The 21,170-nt window shown below is 40.8% G+C and overlaps 1 protein-coding gene across 1 annotated transcript; it reads left to right on the forward strand.

Annotated features, from left to right (window-relative positions):
* The first annotated feature begins 211 nt into the window (after window positions 1–211).
* On the forward strand, window positions 212–20,929 carry ext2 (exostosin glycosyltransferase 2). The gene is made up of 15 exons (XM_034217554.1): window positions 212–343; window positions 2,713–3,048; window positions 3,172–3,395; window positions 3,713–3,802; window positions 4,932–5,048; window positions 6,322–6,517; window positions 7,040–7,179; window positions 7,265–7,358; window positions 11,979–12,110; window positions 15,416–15,605; window positions 16,832–16,998; window positions 17,564–17,707; window positions 18,165–18,293; window positions 18,928–19,010; window positions 19,652–20,929. Exons 2-15 carry the CDS (start codon window positions 2,734–2,736, stop codon window positions 19,788–19,790), a joined length of 2,160 nt encoding a protein of 719 aa, XP_034073445.1. The 5' UTR covers window positions 212–343; window positions 2,713–2,733; the 3' UTR covers window positions 19,791–20,929.
* Window positions 20,930–21,170: the final 241 nt, after the last annotated feature.

Below are 21,170 nucleotides of genomic sequence, written 5' to 3' on the forward strand. Positions count from 1 at the left end.
TGTTGTAGAGTAATTATTTTGAATTTACCTGGGTATTTTAACTGTATTTTTGTATGGTAGAGGAGGATTAAACATGTAAAACATGTTTAGTTTTAAAGCAGATTGTCCAGCTGATCATTGTGCATGGGTAAATGATTGTACCACTACCCCCACCAGAGGGAAGCAGAATGTCTACCTCCTGAGTCACTAACATACATATCAGCGAAGAAGACAGATTTCCGGAAACCGTTGAGCAATTTACTCTAGCGTTAGCTCTAACAGTATTTACTAGTGTAGCCTGTTTTATAATCGTTGCCATGAATTAAGAACCAACCGGTCACAACCCGTTCTGTTAAATTTTTCGGTAAGTGGAATATACTGTACTCTTTTCGGATAGTTTTATTAACGTTGAATCATGTCAGCTGACGTTAGTGAAACAATTTGGCCAAATATGTATACAGCTGGTTTATCTTAGCTTGCTGCTAACCTACATTAGCCGTGTAAGCTTTCCAGGTATTCAAACATTGCTGTTGCTTAAACATATACCATATGCTAACTGAACAATTTGTATGTTTCCTCGGCGTTATGGTTAATATTTTTGGCTTGATGTCATCCGCGGTTGCCTATATTTTACATATATACACTATGATTCACTAGTCTTGTCGTTGACAGCAAAGTCATTGAAATTAGTATCATATAAACATCTGATTCACGTGATTAATAACGGGTTAAATATGCACTGCATTCTTTTAAGTTTTTACCAGTCATTTGGTTTAGGTTAAAGTATGTAGTCTATTTTTCCTGTACATTATTGATCACATCTTAAACTTAAGTAAAAGTATTTTTTCCGGAAGGGTGTATCTCATTAACAATTGCGATCCATTCATCCTTTTGAAGGCCGGTTTGCCTGCAGCCACTTCCGAGGGATGGATTTATTGCACGCATCCTTCTCTATTAGACATGCATCCTGGGTCATGACGTTGTCCGGGATTTCTGCCAATGTGAAAAGGAGTATTCAGCTTGTATTCCAAAAACGTTCCTTAGTTTTTAGCCAATCTCCTCCCAATATGAATGTAATAAAATGCCGCCCCCCAAATTATGAAAGAGGTCTGCCTGAACTATGCTGTGTTATTAAATAATACTTGGACAAACTTTGCTACTGAGCTGGCTCCAGTGTGGCAACCCATCTTTCAGGCTTCCATTGACACGCACACCATCCCTCTGTCATGGAAAACTTCCCACATCAAACCGCTGCCCAAAATTCCATGCCCAAAAGAACATAAGGACTACAGACCAATAGCCCTCACATCAGTGATTATGAAATCACTTGAAATAATTCTGCTCCGATTCCTTATCAGTACAACACAAGACAAACTTGATCCATACCAATTTGCCTATAAACAAGGGTGGGGTACGGAAGATGCTGTGGCTACTTTGGTTCATATCATCACTAAACATTTAGATAAACGTAACACCTATGCAAGAGCCCTCTTCCTAGACTTCTCATCAGCATTCAACACAATACAAGCAGACATCTTGGTGTCAAAAGTGGCCAAAATGGAAGTAAATCCATACCTGATTTACTAGTATGCCGCTTTCCTCACCAGTAGAGAGCAACTTGTGAATGTTAACAAAACCCTGTCATCTGCCATCACAACCAATGTAGGGGCCCTCAGGGCTGTGTGAGTTCAGCTGTGCTCTTTACTCTCTACATTGATGATTGTCGTACCAACACACCAAATCAATTAATCATAGTACTCTGTACTCTGATGATACTGCAATAATATCTCTGCTCAGTAACACAGACGACCCTGAGCTGCACCAACAGGCTGTAAATCAGGTGGTCGAGTGGACTGATAACATGCTCTTGAGATCAACACCAAGAAAACTGAGGAAATCATTTTTGGCTCACCATCTGACTCCCATAAAGTTCCCATTGTCATCCATACAGATGAGATCAAGCAGGGAGTTTCATACAAATACTTGGGTGTAATGATTGACCATCTGCTGTCATGGAAGGACCACATTGAATATCTGTGCAAAAGGACAAAACAAAGAATTTATTTTCTCTGCCGTCTTAGGTCTTTTGGGGCGAGCAGAGAAATTCTTCTGTTGTTCTTTACATCTGTGATCTTGTCTATTCTACAGTACTGCAATACTACCTGGTACAAATGTCTGTCAGCAGCTTTAAAATCAAAACTGCTCCACCTGTTAAAGATCTGCTCAAAGATTGTTGGTCAACCCTGTCAGAGACTCTATGACTCAGCCTAGTGAAGCTGTCCAACAACATCATCTCTGACCCAAACCATGTTCTTCTGAACAGTGAATATGAACTGCTACCATCTAATCTGAGATACAGGATCCCACGATTCAATAAAGTCAGACTGAAGCACTCCTTTGTGCATCAGTCAATCCTCACAGTAAATACAGATCTAAATCCCAGACCAAATGCACGCTGAAGGCTCTTTGAGCATGTTTTCTCTCACTGATTGTGCTGTTATGTTAAATGTTTGTGTTTCATATATTTGTGTATGCATATTTGTCTGTTGATGTTGGACATGGAGCTGCTGTGACGCAAGTCAAATTTCAGACTTGATCTGACAATAAAGTAATATCGTATCGTTTGTCTTTCTCTTGAGTTCGATTGTTTCACTTTTTTTTGTTGTACCAGGGTAGATTGTTCTTCATTGTGTATATACGGAAGCTGTCATTTACCATTTCTTGTCTTAACAGTGGCTGGTTGGAGGTTCAGCCATGTATGCCTCTGGGAAATACACCTCGCGGGGCCCTGCTCTCATCCCACGGATGAAAACCAAGCACCGCATATACTACATCACCCTCTTCTCTGTGGTGCTGCTCGGACTCATTGCCACCGGGATGTTTCAGTTCTGGCCCCACTCCATTGAGTCAGCAACTGACTGGACCATGGATAAACGCAGTGTCCACGACGCTCCTCTGATCCGCCTGCCTGTCTCCAATCCCATTCCTGAGAGGGGGGACCTCAGCTGTCGCATGCACACCTGTTTTGATGTGTACAGATGTGGCTACAATCCGAAAAACAGAATCAAGGTAACTGACTCTCAAAACAACCCTTAAATCACTGAGCTCAGACAAAATGGGTGTATCGTTTCAATATTTTGCATTGCTCCGTGTTAAGATTATAACTCATTGTTTAAATGGCTGCTTTTGTAGGTGTACATCTACCCTCTGCAGAAGTTTGTAGATGAATTGGGGGTTCCCATCAGCAGCAATGGACTGTCTCGAGAGTACAATGACCTGCTCAGTGCCATCTCAGACAGTGACTTTTACACTGACGACGTCACCAGGGCTTGTCTTTTCATCCCATCTGTTGATGTGCTGAACCAGAACTCTCTGCGTATAAGAGAGACTGCCCAGGCTCTGGCAATGCTACCCAGGTAAGTGTTTGAAAAGAACTTCATCGTCCTATATCTGTGTTCTTGTCATGGGTTTTAAAGCTGAAATGTCACAAAAGCCGAATTATATTTATCAACTTTTTTGTTTTCTTGCAAACATTTAAAAGTTCTTCCCCAGAACATTTCAAACAGTTGTATTAAGTCATCTCTTACAATTAAAAAATGTCACAATTATATAACTGTTTAAAACTTTGATTATCTGAAACCACTGCCAATACAAAACCTTTTTAAAAATCAAATATGATGTTAATTAATGTATCTATCCAACACTAATCTTGTGTATTATTGTATTTTGGTAGATGGGATAAAGGGATGAATCACCTACTTTTCAACATGTTACCCGGGGGCCCTCCAGACTACAATACTGCCTTGGATGTGCCCAGAGACAGGTACCCACTACTATACATCTGAGACACAATCTTTAATTTTTTAATATATGTTTCTAGTTATTGTGCTTTTTATCATGTTTTTAATTATTGTACTCCCATTGTGTTATTTAATATTGTAGTTATTGCCTGTACAGCACTTTGGTCAACTGAAGGTTGTTTTAAATGTGCTATATAAATCAATAAAGATTGAGATTAATATGAAATAATATCTTCATTATGATATTAAGTGAAATGAATGGAAATATGTAGAAAACAATACTCTTCCATCAAAGGATAGGCTTGGTGCATTCATTGTAGCTAAACAAGTGTCATCAGCTGATATACCATCACAGTCAATTCAGACATGAAAAAAGCTTAACATTCAAATATAATGCATTGTTTTTACAACACCAAGGAGGAGGATAGAATGTTTTCAAGATTCATGCTTTTAAGATCAGAAGCGTACCACTTGTAGATAAATTAAAAAAAAGATAAATATTTGTAGATAAATAATATCTTGTTTGTGTATATTCTGTTGCATTAAATCAATGTTTCTTCTAAAATGGATTATTATTAAAGGTAGCATTTACTATTGAAACAGCAGTCAATCACACTGAATGATGATTTCATAAAGAAGAAGGAGATGATACGAGCAAGTTGGAGATAGGATATATTTAAGAGGCCTTGAGGAGACGTTTAAAATCTGGTTGTATTTAGCAGCGAAGAGCCTTTGTTTCTCAAGATGTCCAATAGACAGTCCAGAGTGATGGTTGAGGATGGGTTTATGAACATGCAGCCTTGAGACAAGGAACACTACCTTGCAGCTGTAAGGAATTTCCTGGGCTTTCCAACTGGAGTCCATTTGGCATGGTGCCTCATTAGAACCAGGTGTGTGTGACTGACGGTGTGTTTCCACTTTATATTCACCTTGCATGAGAAAAGAACAGACTCCAAAATACTTTTCATCACCTAATGGACTACATGGGATCTATTAACCAGGTCACAGAGCCTTGTTTGATATCACTTTATATCTTATATCTGCATTGGTGATAGCAACAGTTCTAAAAGGAAGCAAATTAAGGAGTTTGTGTTTTTGAGTTGGTAACTGTACCTGTTGAAACATGAGTGTTGAAGCATTCTTTTGTTTCAGAGCGCTGCTGGCTGGAGGAGGCTTCTCTACATGGACCTACAGACAAGGTTATGACGTCAGCATCCCTGTTTACAGCCCCCTCTCCGCAGATGTTGAGCTGCCTGAGAGACAGCCAGGGTGAGCAGACATTACCTCTCATTGTCTTGTTTGAGTAGCACATCATGACCAGATTACTGTCAACTCAAATACGTTATCCTTCAACATCTTCTATACGGAAAGTGCTCCAAGGGAATAATGATGTCTTCTGAGTATATTCAAGTAATTGTGGTTTAGCAACACTCATTAGTCTAGGCTTGATTGAGAAGCAATATAATGTATAGTCAACGGTATAGAGCAGGGGTCGGCAACCCCTGCTGGCACGCGGCACCGTAACCAGTGGCACACCAGGAATAAGTGGAATAAGTGTGCAAAATATTTAAATTGTATTTTCGGATCATGAACGAGACCGCCGCCAGAGCGCGTCTCTCCGTTACCTGCAGAAGGAAGCCATGCACGCAGCGCAGCCCCGCTCTCTTTAATTCCAGGCGACTTTCTGCAGCTTTCCTCCGTGGTGCAGTGCTGATCGTTTCACCACAGAGGAAAGCACTTCACAAATTGCAGTACCCATAAGGAGCTGTACAAATGCCGCAGTTTTTGCGTGGCTGTGTCTTTAGTTGAAAGCCCAGTGGCGATCTGCTCATCTCTCATCGAAATAACATGCTACAAAGGGGCGGACTGGCCATCTGTGTGTTGAACTTTCCTGTCGGCTCCCAGACCGTAGTCGAGGAGGGCAGAAGCAGCAAGCTTCAGGTTCAATAACCCACTTTAGCTTAAATGACTGGAGAGAGGCGAGCTCTTCTTGGGAGGCCGTTGCATTTATTTAGCTGTTCTTCTGTTTCACAAAATACATCACAGACCTGTTTTTCTGCTGCCTCGTTTCACTTCCAGAAACAAACACACGTTCCCTCACTGTCGCTCTACCATCCACACACACACATTCACAAGCCACACCTCTCTCTCTCTCTCTCTTAAAGGGACAGCGATCTCATCTCACTCTGCATGACCCTAATATCATAACATGTGTGCTCTGGAGAATCACAGAACGGACGATCATCCTTATTATTATGCCGTTTAAACCAATTATTTAAATGTTATTGTTAAATTCGGCATCATACGTTGCGCTGACAGGTCCACACACTGCTTCCCCGCAGCGAGGCTCCCCCGCCCTCCTGCTGATAGTTCACGAGCGTCAAGCTCCTCAACCCCCCCCCCCCCGTTGATAATTCTCGATCTCGTTGGCACGCTGATAACATTTTTTTAAATGGCACTTCATATCAAAAAGGTTGCCGACTCCTGGTATAGAGTATTATAACCATTTGCCTCTTTATATCTCCTGTCTCCATTCTCCCAGGCCACGGCGCTACTTTATTCTCTCCCCTCAAACCGCCATCCACCGAGAGTACCGCGCTGAACTAGAGCGCTTGAAGGAAGAAAATGGAGAAGCGCTGCTCCTCCTGGACAAGTGTAGCAACCTCTCCCAGGGGGCCGCCTCTGCACGAAAACGATGTTACAAGGGGCAGGTGTACGACTACCCACAGATCCTTCAGGTAGGGGGCACAGCATTGAATACAATTTTATATTGAAGATATAGTTTTAAAGACCACCTTTGTTAAATGCAATACTTTCCCAAAGCTCAACACCAATACAAACAGAGTTGGCGGCATGATTTTTTTGAACATTTCTTTACAAGAAATACCCATCCCAATAACTAATATTAATACCACCACCACCAAGTGATAGTGAAAGGCTAAATGGATGTTGAATAGATGTTTGAGCAGCTTGTGTTTTACCACTCCGCAACAATAAGTGCAGCAGTTCCTGGAGCCTGTTAATTCATGTAACCTTAAATACACACTTCCCTTGGTAACAGGAACTGTTTGGGAGTTAACCTCTAGGAACTAAAACTGGAACAAGGTAACTGTGTTCAAAATGCAGTTAAAGTTCCTAAATGTTGTTTGAGTTGAGAAGAATGATCTAGAAGTGAAATTGTTCAGTATGGTTTGATTTGATTTTTTCCTTTGTGTGCAATTCAACGTGTCCCATTAACAGTTCCCAATGTGTCTCTACAGGAGTCCTCATTCTGTGTGGTTTTGCGGGGGGCCCGTTTGGGTCAGGCTGCCCTCAGTGATGTGTTGCAGGCTGGCTGTGTTCCTGTCATTCTCGCTGACTCCTACATTCTGCCATTTTCTGAAGTTCTTGACTGGAAAAGGTCAGCATAAGTTGTAACAGTTGAAAAACAAGTAAATGGTTTTACCGTCTGCCATTTTCCATCTAATTATTCTGTCTATCCTCAGGGCGTCTGTGGTTATTCCAGAGGAGAAGCTATCAGAGATGTACACCATCCTAAAGAGCATTCCTCACAGACAAGTGGAAGAGATGCAAAGACAGGTAACATTCATAACGCACTCAAAAGAAACCATTTCTCAGCTAAAATGATTTAAAGTGGCTTATATTTAGTTTGAAAACTCAGATTGACGTGGAAGTCAGAGGTGCTATCAGGAGAGTTAAAGCTCTAGCATGTCATGTGTTGGAAGTCGAAACAAACTTAATGTGATGAGCGAAAGACAGAAGTTTGGATACCACTCTTACCTTTTCTAAGTTAGAATTTCCTCTTTTGCTCAGTCTAGACTTTAGAAAGCTTTCAGAAGTCGAACATGTGTTGATTTTAGCTCGAGTGAAATGAACAGATGACGGCTCACTCTCTTTTTGATATCTACATTGAGCCACAATAAACAAAAGTGAAAGCAGCTTTGAGAGAAGTGCAGCAGTTCAGCTGCTCCTCATTCCCTTGTATCAACTCTAGTCCATTTACTAATTATACTGGCCAAACAGACGTTTCAGACTGAAGGGCTCATAGACGGGATTGGGGGTTAGATTACAGCGGACAGACTCAAAAACATGACTTGATGTCTGCTGGGGGGTGTTCTGCTGTGTATAGCTCACAGCTCACTTGGTAGCATTGATCTAAAATGGTTATCCATTGGTCACAGTACTCCTCTGTTGCAGGTCGATTCTCAACTTAGACATTTACTTTGTATAATTTTACAAAATATCAACAAAAGTTACAGATTCTCTTTACATAGTGGTGCAAAACATTTTCTCTCGAAACAGTGTTTTATAGAAAAAAACTGTGGTAAAAATTGTGGTTGCCGCATTCTAATTTATTACCATCTATTTAATTTAATCTCATCCTTAATAATCCCAAAGCCCACGGCAGGAACGGAATGTAATACTGAAAGGAATTGTATCTACATGGATTTGGCACATTAGTACAGTCCATCTTAACAGGCACTGTATATAAACAGTATATCATGTTTTAAGGGACCATCAGGGTCTGTTGTACTCTTACCTCTGAAAACTCTCCATCTTCCCTGCTATTAAAGACTGGATAATTGACGAAAACTAAATGTTTTATGCGTGCTAATATCCCTAAGGAGAAATTCCAAAAAGTTCAGCTTTTTAATTATCTTCAAATGTGTTGGAGCTGATGTATTTCATTAGTGCTGCCAGCAGAGGGCTCAGCAGCCTTTTCTTTCACCCTCTGTCCGTCTATTTGTTCCCATGTGGTCGGACTTTTGTGCTTACAAATATAAAAATAGGAATACACAATGCATACTCACCTCAACCGAAAGTGCAATTGTTCACTTAAGGTCATGTCTTCTTACAGGGGGATACACTTAGCAAGTTTGACAGAGCCAGGCTTTCTTTGCTCTAACTTACTCAACAAAGCCTAAAACCTCACTCCAATACCAAATAGCTGTGAGGTGTTAGAGCTCAAGTTAGACTGCGATGCCCACATTTGTGTACTTCTGAGGCTTGTTGCGGTCATACCCATAAAATAAGGCACATACACAGTCCTTTGTAAATCTTTTTTGATTAAATCACAATATACAGTATACGACGGGAGGAGGGAGTTAATGCTCAAGATGGAGTTCTACCTACCTATGCTTGAACCAGGTTTTCTTTGGGTGTGTTTGACGTGGTCAAACCTTTTAGTAGACTCCCAGTCCTCCATCATGCTGAACATTTCACCGGCTGCAGCTGATTTATAGAACAAGTCAAGTTGGTCTTTCCCCCTGTCCCTTACGTGGTGTCTGCTTTTCTTCTTTTTACATCTTTCTACATCTTTCATCTCAAAGGTAACTGAAAAGTCAGACAGGATGATGACAGGTGTCAGTGGCTTTTTGGTCGGTACAAATGTAATAAAAGCCCCTTAAACTTCGTAATCAAAAATGTAAATGTGATGTCCTTCGACTGTCTACTGACGCCTCGCACTAAATTCATATCCCCTTTCTTTACCTTCACAAATGCAGAAGTTATAAGTACAGAACTGCCTTCTGAAAATATAATCAGTGTACAGTATACATGCTTCTGTTCTGCACTGCCAACTGTTTAAAGTAAAATAAATAAGTGCAGTGGTGGAAGAAGTATTCTGATCTTTTAATTAAGCAGTAAGTTATACAGTTGCAGCTGGTAAAGGTTACCTTATCTTTAAAAAGAATATACATACTAATGTATTCGTCTTTGCTGTTGAATCTTACCTACATCTTAATCTAAAGCTACAAAGTATGTGTATAAAAAGTAAAAGGTACAGCAATTGCCCCTGAAATATACTGGAGTAGAAATATAAATTAGAGTACAGGTACCTCAAAAATTATACTCAATTACAGTACTTCAGAGTTTGTTTAGTCTGTTACATCGAACCACTGAACTATTGTCAGGGGGGTTGGCTTTAATCGAGGCTACCCATGGGGCTTCGGTAGTCTTCAGTCGTGGTTGTCTAGATCCAAAGTCCTGTTAGATTATATTTTGAGTCCTTCTAACTTGGACTGATTTACACCTGGAAGACCAGTTTCGTTATTATTAACAAGTAGTGTGTGGGCAAGTATGTGTAAATGTTTTGATCACAGTTAAAAGTGCTAAAAAATCTTTAGAAAAACAATATTCCCAGTAAGCAGCACTCGATTGAAGCAGACTTTGTTTCACTGCTGTTTTAGATTATGTCAAAAAAACACTAATGATCGCCTGGTTGTGTCCACACCGGCTGCCAATTCTGCTCCAGAGGTTGGATCATCTGTCAGGCACTTGACAACTTCCTCTAGATTTAACAAAGTGATGCAGGCTACTGAAATATAAACGGTTTTATCATCTCGTTTACCTTTTTTTATTAATTTAAACGAGCTGCTAAGGAACTCTGTAAACTAGAAGGAAATTAGAATATCATTTGCTCTTAACAAAACGCTACGTCAGACTTGTTTTGGCTTGACCTACAGAGGAATATGACTCTCTTGGGATTGTTTGCATTATTTCTCACTATTTGCTGGCGGTTTATTTACAGTGTGCATTATACATCATATCTTTGAAATTCATTTTGCTGAGCTTGCTATATTTACTGCTACATATCTTTATCCGTCAGGAACAAAGAGTAGACTAGGTGCAGCAAATAAAAGATGGTGTAAAGGATTTTATTTTTCTACTTTGACAACGCTGTCTCTTCTTCCATGCTCATAAAAATTCCTGCAGTTAGTGGAATGGGGGGGGGGGGGGGGTGATATGGGCCCTTGGGCCTGCACAGTTTGCTTTCTGCCTCCCCCCGGTCGGAAAGGAAACTTTCATCACCGGCTGATTTATGAGCCGTTGGGATTCCCCCCTGAGATTAGAAAGTCCTTTTTGATTCTCCTCACCCCCTCTATAAAAATAAAGGCTGTTTTTGTGTTATGATACAACTCCAGTGCTTATACTCATACATGGATGATTTAGGCAATTGTCAAAAGTTCACGTGCCACGAGGGACTACGTCTGGGGAACACATTAGCCCACAATACAAGTTGGTGAATGACAATTGGTTGATAAACAAGTGTAGCTCAGTGGCTTACACACAACAACTCAAATATGAACACCCTCTACTCCAGATCTGTGGGTCATTGAGGAGCCAGTGGGGTGGAGTCGGGTCAGTGTAGCACGGTGCCTCCCGGCAGGAGACGCTGCTGTTTAAAGCTTCATTAACTCTTATAGGCTTCTCTCGCCTCTGAACTGTCCCTTGAAGTTTCTAACTAGAATATGAGCCTACAGGAGAGTAGCCACGCATGTCATGGTCAGTAGTACTTCTCGAGATTCATCAAGTCAGTATATGATGGTATAAAACACAGCCAGAGCTCCAACAAACTGTCCATAGAACATAATTAATGTACAGGTATTCTTTATCATCTTTAAAGTCTAAAAAACATACATATGAAGTGAGAGGTGAATTAGAGCAGCTGGAGTTTGGTATTCCAGCAGCCAATGTGATAACATTAAGATATGGGTTAAGAGTTCAGTTATCATTAAAGTCTGCTTTTCACATCAGAGATCTGTTGAAGCAAAACAGGCTCCGTCAAAAGGCTTCAGAGGAAGAGTTGGTGAAGGTCAAGAGGCTTCAAAATGTTCTTTAAAGACTCGTCCAGCGGGAGAAATCTGGATTTGACTGCTCTGACTTCACACTGGTTTTATCTTCTGTCGTGTAGTGACTATACTCCACAGCATAGTGAGAATACAAATACAGAAACAGTTATTCAAGCAATATCAACATTCCCACTGTTTTATGAAATACTATCTTATTCAAGTTAAGGTTTTTAGTAGAACATGTCTTTTGACATTTCCACAGTATTGACTTAATCTAGAAAAAGCACTGGGTTTTATTATATTCTGAATTGTACAGAAAAATATAAATAATGAAATAATTCAGTTGAAAATGGTTTACAGCACGATTCTGTTCTGCAGCATATCAAATAATAATATAGAACAACATACAAAAAAGAAACAAACAGCATCATAATGTTACACATAAGAGTGAGGTAGTTTTTACAAGATGGTTTTCTTACACCTGTATGCAGTCATATTTCACTGCATGTTTTTTCTATGGTCAATTGAAATATCCTATGTTTCATTGTCTACATCTTTACAGTGAATGTCTCTTAATAGAAGAAGGATTCATTATTATATTTAATCAAAACATTATTTTTACCCATAGGCACACTGGTTCTGGCAGGCCTACTTCAGCTCCATGAAGTCGATCGGACTGACAACGCTCCAGATTATCAACGACCGCATCTACCCGTATGCTGCCCGGACCTACGAGGAGTGGAACAATCCACCTGTGGTGGTTCGTAACTTAACTTTACGTTGTGCTTTTTGCAGGAATTCCTAATTGTAGGACATCTAGCAAGACAAGTCTTTTTTTCTCTCCTATCCTTTCCATAGTTGTCTTTTAGAAGTGAGTGATATTTAACTATATCTACACCCTAAAGACTGTTGTCCTCAGGCATACAGCTTAGTAATCAATGCAGTGTGTTTGCTGTGTTTGCTGTGCTGTGCTGCGCCGCTCAGCTGTATTCCTAGAAGTCTTTTTATTGCACACATTTGAAAGAAACCCCTCCACAACGTCGCTGAGACCATACAGACGCTCACTGTGCCACATACGCTTCCCCTCTCTCCTGTGCCTTGTAAATCGAAGGCAGCGGAGTGACAGTCGGTGCCTTCAGTGTTTCTGAAGCGCCACACATGCTGCGCGTCACACTTTGGTGTAAACCCAGCTCGCTCTGAGGCAGCCAGTTTATGTCAGCAGTTCTGCGCTAGGAGGATGCCTCCGATGTGGTGAAAACTAAGTTCCTTCATGTTTGACTCATGTGTTTGTAAAAAATCTGCTGGATGTGAAGAATGGTGTGTGTTCAGCATCCCTGTGGTTGTGGGAGTTTTTGCTGCAGACAGCTTGGCTGGGCGAGCATCTCTCAGGAGTTGTTAATCAGCCCGGTCTGATCCAGAGTCTCCTCCGCCTGTGGGGTGCAGGCGTGTGCACGAGAACATGCGTGTGGATGCACAATAGTGTCTTTGCATCTGTAGAAGTAACATGCTAAGGTTAAAGAAGTTGGGGTAAACAAGCAGCATACATACCATGGATGTTGACGATGTTTGTGATTTATTTTCTTTGCGCTGACATTTAGGCCAAAGGCTTACGTGAGCTGACCGTGGCTGCCTGTTTTCTCTCCGAGCAGGTAGCTTGTTAATCAGCAGTTACACTTGACATTGCCCACTTATGTCAAAATGTTTTGTCAGGGCGTCCAACCCCGAGTCCAATCCATCAGTATCACTCAGGTCTTGAGGTTTGTTCAGACCCAGAGGAGGTTAATTGTGTCAGGGTACAGACCTTCAGCCGTTCCTGCCTGAGATGGGAGATGAAGTGTTTTCTCGATGGATTCAGTGAATGGATGGTGAGAAGAACTTCCACAGAGCACTAAATAAATCAGGCAGACATTTTTCCGCCTCTCCTCCTGTAGTCTTTAGGCCGGTAATTGAAAGCACATTTCCCAGGATTGCTGGTGCCTTTGGAGGGAGCGGGGGTGCAGGATAAGGGACAAGCTGCTTTTTGTTTGGCAGTTGTAGGTAGTGTGCATACTTGCTCAAGAATTGAGGCATCTCAGAGTCTTTAAAAAAGGTTATTGGCACTGGGCTATGAAAAGCCTTATTCCATCAATGTCTTGTTTGAAGATCAAATAACAGTCTGCAAATATTTGGACAGTTTTGTTTTGACTCTGTTCTCCTTCACATTAGATTTGAAATTCAGTAACGGCTATGAAGTGTTGACTTTCAACTTTATTTTGAGGGTGTTTACGCTCTGATTCTGATACTGATTAACCATGTTCTCTAATATGTACTAGACATATTATCCCCCAGGGGTAAAAAGTCATACTTCGTTCCCCCACTACTGTAAGTACTTAAAATACCCCTTTAAATTGAAAGTCAGCTGTTTTAAACTCTAAGGATTTAGAACAAGTCTTAATACTAATTACTAATACTGTATCTGGTGTTGCAACTTTGTTGATTGCTTCTTTCAGCCATACATTGAAATGATTACATTTCTCTGCATCTGTAGACATCAGTAATACTTGTTTTATCATGTAACAACAACATATCTATATGTTTTATTGGGAATGTTTCTACAGATAAACAGATAGGAAACACATACAAATGATTTGAATATTGGTTGTTCTTCATTTTCACTTGAAATCCATGTAACCCTTAGATGAATGAAGAACCAATTAGGCAGTTACAATAGCCAGATACAATTCATCTTTCTTTTTTATGTAAATGTAACGTTTTTAGCACACCACCCCTTGAGATCTGTTGGTGACATAAGGAGCTGCGGCTTTCTTTTCATCTAATTTATCCAGTTTGACAAATGACTTAAGTGGTCTCTAACCTCTTTAATACTGTTTAAATGCTTCTGTGCTGCCTAGATGCGTTACTTTAATTATTTCCCCCTCTGCTTGTTTGACAATGTGAGAATGACCACAAGGAAGTTTCCACTTGCCAGTAAAGTGATTTTTATTATTGGTGGAGGAGTGACTGATGTTGTGTAATAGCAGTGGCTGTATTTCTGCTGACAGACTCTTGTTGGTGCTGTAGAAGGAGCCACAGAATCACTGTGTGGCCACCTGGGCCCAGAAGAGACTCACACTTTATAGAAGTACTTCAAGAAACCCACAGATGTACTGTCTAAGATAAGCTCTACTGTATGTGCCCTCTTCAGACTGGGTGTCACTGTAACCAGGGTGGAAAATTGTCTGTGCCTTTGATGAATTTGATCAAGAGTGAACCATGGTGCTCCTTCATTTGGTGTAAGAGCCGCCCGCACGTGGTTATAAATAAAATAAAAATAAATTGTCTTTTTATTTAAATATATAAAAACAACCTTTGTATACCACTCACACAAGTAATTGGTTTCCCACAAAACACTTGTTGTCCCTCATTTGGTGTGACTGTTATCCAAATTACTGCAATGTTTAAAGTATTAAGAACACAAAATGTTCCTGTTGCTTCGTTCATTTGACAGGGTCACTTGATCTGAGCTGGAGTCAGTGCGGCTTCCAGGGTTTACAAGCTGTTTAAAAGGGGAGCAATGAAAGAAAAGCCAAGTTCCACGTTGGTGAAAGATGGCCACCTCTTGCTGTTCTCATTTCCCCCCCTTCCTCCTCTCTATCCCACGCAATTTTACTCGTCATAATATCTCACAAGAGCAGTTGACACAGCAGTGGAGCCAACCTGTGTTGTTTGCAAACTCCTTCCCAGTGTTCCTTGTACCTCTGTACTGCTATTTTTCAGTTTGGTTTACTTGGCAATGTGACTGAACCCTTTGGCATCCTGGGCTCTGCCTCTGAGGTGCTAAGAGACGTTATTGGATGACTCTTGCTCCAGAATAAAAAACATAACCTGGAAATGACTGCAGGTGACCTCACCTTCCAGTAAAGCCCCATTATAGAGCATTAAATCATGGAAAACAGACAGACAGGGTTCACACTCAAGACACGAGGCTAGCTCTACAGTAGCTCTTCATGGAAATACCAACATTTGAATAAAAAATAAGTTTGTGGCCCTAACGGCGTGTTTTCCTTTGTTTCCCGTCTTGTGTAGAAGTGGTCCAGCGTGAACAGCCCTCTGTTCTTGCCACTTATCCCCCCGAGGGCCCCTGGCTTCACAGCGGTGGTGCTGACCTACGATCGTGTGGAGAGTCTATTCCGTGTCATCACAGAAATCTCCAAGGTGCCCAGCTTGGCTAAACTGCTGGTTGTGTGGAATAACCAGAACAAGAGTCCTCCTGAGGGTGAGTGCGACCAACGCTCATCAAAAACCCCAAAAGTTCATTAAGCTTTCCAAAAGATATAGTGTGTATACACTTTTTATTTATGTCTTTCATTACTGTTCACCTTGAGGTATAATCCATCATAGATGTTTCATAGCAGGCTCTTATTAGTTGTTATTTATTGCACCTTGCGCTGTAATTATTTGCCTTTTTAATAAGGCTATTAAGTATAAAACAGTTAATCCTGCTTTCGTTCACTGACTGCGTAGCTCAGACTGCTCTGGACTAGGAATGAAATCTGCTGCTGTAGAGTTGGATAATGTAATGAAGTAATGAGGTGACTTTGAAGTGCTCCCTGGTGGCTGTGAGTTGCCTTTTCATTAGAGGCATCAGCGGCGCCTGGCTGGAGCTTTGTGACCCGATGGAATTAACGAGGGGCCATTGATGGGTCAGACTATAAACATGTACGAATGCTCATAACTATAACTTTTCAGTGCTAGAAGACCATTATAAGACATTATGAGTATGTTTAAAATTAATTCACAGGGCTGAAGTTTTGAAATTCCGATAATAGCCTATAAATCCTTCACTTGGTCTGTCTCTTTCCAACTTAAAGAAGGGATCACAGTAATGGTGACAGAGGGAAAGAATAAACGGAGTGTTTAACATAGCACTTTTCCTGACAATAGCTTCTGACAGGAGACCTCAGACGTGGTTATGAGAACCTGGAGCTCTTCTCATAGTCTGCCAGGCCCCACTTAGCCCATTAATGAGGGGACACATTCTCTGTGATCCGTCTGGGCCGTAGTCCGTGCCATGGACGCTGCCCAAGATCTTTGAAACGCTCCCCTTTTTTAATCTGCCTCATGAAGAATTGTAGTGTGGTTGGATTTGCACGTGCTTGAGGTTAGCGTAGCGATACGAGTCAGTGAGTGAAGTAAAATTCCCAGATCACTTTTTTCCACTGGCAGGATTTCAAATATCTCCGTCAGTGGTTAATGACATCACAATTCCTCACCCATCTCCAGACACTGACAGTAGCCATGTTTTAAAAATGTTGTTTAGCTCTTAAAAATGTATTTAAGTGTCATATACTGTTTATATAAATGTTTAATATATAAGTCTATAAACAAATACATAGTGTATTTTTATATTTTTTGTGTTTTATGTTTTTCTCCGTCTTATCTCCATCTGTATATTACACAGTGAGTACCGTTGTTCTTATTGTATTGTTTTCCTCCTGGCAGAGTCTCTTTGGCCAAAAATCGGCGTTCCTCTCAAAGTTGTGCGAACCAAAGAAAACAAGCTGAGTAATCGCTTCTTCCCCTACGACGAGATCGAGACAGAAGCCGTGCTGGCGATTGATGATGACATCATCATGCTGACATCTGATGAACTGCAGTTTGGCTATGAGGTGAGAAAAATAACCCCTTTTTAAAAAAAACCTTGACCACACTTTCCCATCTTTTCTCCAAAACATATTGCAAGGAACCATTTAAAGCTGAGCCCAGAGTTTAAAGTCATTCAGGGAGATTACAGTCTGGTTCTCCAATGGTTTGGGATTGGACTGCCTGCTGGATGTGTTTGATGTGTGAAGAATGATGACAGGTCGAGTGCTGATGCTTTCCATGCCCACATACCTGCCGGGCCCCACTTAGTGCAGCACACTCACCTGAATCCATTTAGAAGCCATTTAATAAAATTGTGCTCAGTTTAAGGATAATTACAGAGAATTACAGGCAGCATAGAGGAGCTGTCTGTCTGCCCAGATAATCCAACTGGCAGCCTGAGACGTTCAGCCAATCAAAAAGCCACTTCAATCCAAAAAGGAAGTGTTAATTTGACCACCAGATGGGATTTATTTTGTTCTGATAAAGGTTTTCAGAGATCATTTTAAACTGCATTTTTGTTTCTTAAACTCTCTTTAGAACTTACTCATTCATGTTGTGTTTGACAATCTGTTTCCTGTCCACCTCCAGGTGTGGAGGGAGTTCCCAGACAGGCTGGTGGGTTACCCAGGCCGGCTGCACCTATGGGACCATGAAATGGGGAAGTGGAAGTACGAGTCGGAGTGGACCAACGAGGTCTCCATGGTGCTAACTGGAGCTGCCTTCTACCACAAGGTGACCTGGACATGAAGAAGTGTTAGCTGCTTGAGCTCTGCCTCTTCACACACACATTTCCCTTGAAGCTTCTCATGGATGTTAGCCATTTAGAATAGTAATGATGCACACAGAGCACGTTTTGAAAAGGAAATGTTCAATTTTATGTGTGAATTGTAAATTAAGTTTACTGAAAGGATTTGAGAATATCCTGTGGACTTCTGTTTTGGGTATGTGTAGGATTTTAGAAAAGAAGATTACAATGATGGAAGAGCAGCATGTCATAGGTAGAGCAAGGTTATCTCATTTCTACTTTAAAGCTCAAATGCTCACTTAAGTTCAAAGCAGATTCTAGTGCATGGGTTCCTCCTACAAACTCTTGGGTCACCGTGTCAAACAGTGTCTGCATTATTGTAAATAATGAGTCTGCTGTATATCTTTATGACACCTAGTAATAGTGAATCTGTTTCCATTCCAGTATTTCAACTATTTGTACACATACAAGATGCCGGGAGACATCAAGAACTGGGTGGACGCTCACATGAACTGTGAGGATATTGCCATGAACTTCCTGGTGGCTAACATCACGGGCAAAGCCCCCATCAAGGTACGTTCCTGGGTCTGGGCCCGGGTGCTTTCAGGGGGGCTGCAGCCTGACAGAGCGCACCAGCATCTCTGGGTTTGATCAGCTCTCACCCTCTGACTTCCCCGCCTCTCCCCCTCCCCATCACACTCACTGTGCCCAGGTGCAGGGGCCCGAGCTAAAGCCCAGCCTTAACCTCCCTTATCTGGGTGTCACTCACTGGCACTCCCCCTCTGAGTATGTTTTTCTAAGCTCACCGGGGCTCACGCACACCCTGCCATCAAATCACAAGCTGCTCACTTTCCTTCGCCCGCACCCACGCTCCATCCTCCCACCATATCTCCATCAGATTCCACCCAGCCTCTCCTACCAACCCATTCTGTCTGCCTGTCTCGGTGTCTTTCGCTTTCTTCAACACACACATCCATTCACAGGTCCACAGCGTTTGGTGCAGGCATGTGTCGGGGGTGTAGATGTGATGGAGGTCAGACAGAGGAAAGCCATACATCACATCTCTCTCCAACTCCACTGATGAGAGTTCAGTTGTTGTGCTTAACAACAGTTCTTGAAGGATGTTACAGACTTTGTTAATACGTGTCTGGGCTGCTCATTTTTGTTAAGTTAATTATTGATGTGACTTTGTTCTGCTTCTGTTTAGGTGACCCCCAGGAAGAAGTTCAAGTGCCCTGAGTGTACTGCCATTGATGGACTGTCCCTGGATCAGACGCACATGGTGGAGAGGTATGGCACTTTGTTTGGAAGTCATTGTTGATTAAATAAGCTCGGTAAAATCTTTGTTTATTGATCTTGTTTTAACCGTCCAATGTGTGCATGAGCGTTTCATTGTTTCTTTCTAAATATTTAAAATCACATTTAATTCGTATTAAAATGTATTTTGCATCTTTCTTTAACTTGCATTTTGGTCATGTGACAGAACCGTGACACTGCCATGTCTTTTTGTAGCAGGAAACACAACAACCTGAATTATGTTTTTCTGCTCCTTTAAAAATGATATTAATAATCTCAGAATTGAACCGTGAAATACACGACAAAACGGCTTCATTATTGAACTTTTCTCCAATTATTAATAAGCAGATGCAATTATTTATTTGAAGTCCAACACATTTTGTACATAGGCAAGTTCTGTGAGCTGTGCTTAAATAAACACCTAAGATAAATGGCAAGATTTAAACAAATATATATATATAAAATAAAAAAGATTAAAAGTATTTGAGGAAGATGGGCACCTTAAAATTAAAGGAAAGACAGATTTAACTCCATTCATCCATTTAAATAATTTGCTAACCTGACTAATCCATAGCTACTAACTAAATACATGTTCGCCTTCTTTTAAAGTAAATGAGTTATGTTTCCGTCCGTAGATCTGAGTGCATCAACAAGTTTGCATCAGTCTTTGGCACCATGCCTCTGAAGGTGGTGGAACACCGAGCGGACCCGGTGCTCTACAAAGACGACTTCCCCGAGAAGCTCAAGAGCTTCCCCAACATCGGCAGCCTCTGACCGGCACGTCAACACTTCAACATGTGTCACCAACTTTTATATCCAAACATCAATATTCAGATCAAAGTGTCACCCCTCAGTCAAAGACGCTTTTACTTTGATTTTTGAATATATTTTTAAAGACAGAACTGAACAGAACATTAAGTTAGGACACTGTAATACGGGGATGTGGATGACAATGATTTGTTTATTTGGTTTCAAAGTATTTTTTAAACGTTTAGTAATACAAGTGCATAGACTAATGTTACATGGAGGGTCACCTTGAGTCTGATGTTTGATGGACAGTCCGACTGTAGGCTTTCGGCCCCTCACTGTTACTGTTTTGGACTTTTGGCTCCAGCTGCTCTGGAATCAGTGTACAGTGTATATATGTTTATTTTGCACCAGAGCTGTATCATAGTTATAATTAATGATGCTCCAACTTGGACATTTTCTTCTTCTTTTCAAAAGATAACATGGACCTTATTATTTGTAGCTGTCCTGTATTAAAAGGAAACCATTTTAAATGAACATGGTATATAGTAAATGATTCAACGACATATCAATGTAGGGTTTCTTTAACAGTTAATTGAATAACATACCATATACAACTATAGACAAAGCTGGTACAATAAATCTAATATTTAGAGTGAGTAACTGCTGATTTAAAAACACTGATGCAGAGCTACTGGAACATCTTGAATTGTATTGTTTTATTGCCTGTGCAACCCTTTCGTTTTATTTATATATATATATATATATATATATATATGCAAAAACGCAGTGGTGCTAATTGAAGGTAATTTCATGGGCTTCATGAGTTATGCATATGAACGCTGCATAAGTATAGGAGTACTTATTGTTTGCATTTGAAGACACATAGTGTATTGTGAATAGTTGAACATTTCCAAATCCACACTTTTCAAAATGTATTACCGGCAATGCTTTGTTTGTATTTTTTCATTATATTCTGTGTGTTTTTATATTTGTTTCCTTTTCATCAGTAGTAGTATTTAGGCTTTAACCTTGAAAACATTGCCTTGTGATTGTTTTATTTGCCTTTTTTATTAATATCATTTTCACAATGTCAGTGAAATTGTTCAAAATGGTTCATCTATGACTTTGTAATACATGATTAGTAAAGACTACACTACTACGTCTCTCGGTTTTGCTTAACATTTCCATCTATTTATGGGAAGACAATGAAGTCAAACGTATTCCTTCCTTTTCATGTGCGTCTGTACTCCCATCTGTGACCGTGCAGAGCCGATCCTCTGTTCCCTCAGCCTGTCACCTGTTGTTAATATACGCAGCCTAATCCTCCCTGTTCAATGTCAGCAGTTCAAAAGGGCGCAGTTCGTATTTTTGTCAACTTCAATTAGTGTGATACTCTTGCGAGTT

The sequence above is a fragment of the Gymnodraco acuticeps genome, unplaced genomic scaffold, assembly GCF_902827175.1.
Source record: "Gymnodraco acuticeps unplaced genomic scaffold, fGymAcu1.1, whole genome shotgun sequence".
Taxonomy (NCBI): domain Eukaryota; kingdom Metazoa; phylum Chordata; class Actinopteri; order Perciformes; family Bathydraconidae; genus Gymnodraco; species Gymnodraco acuticeps.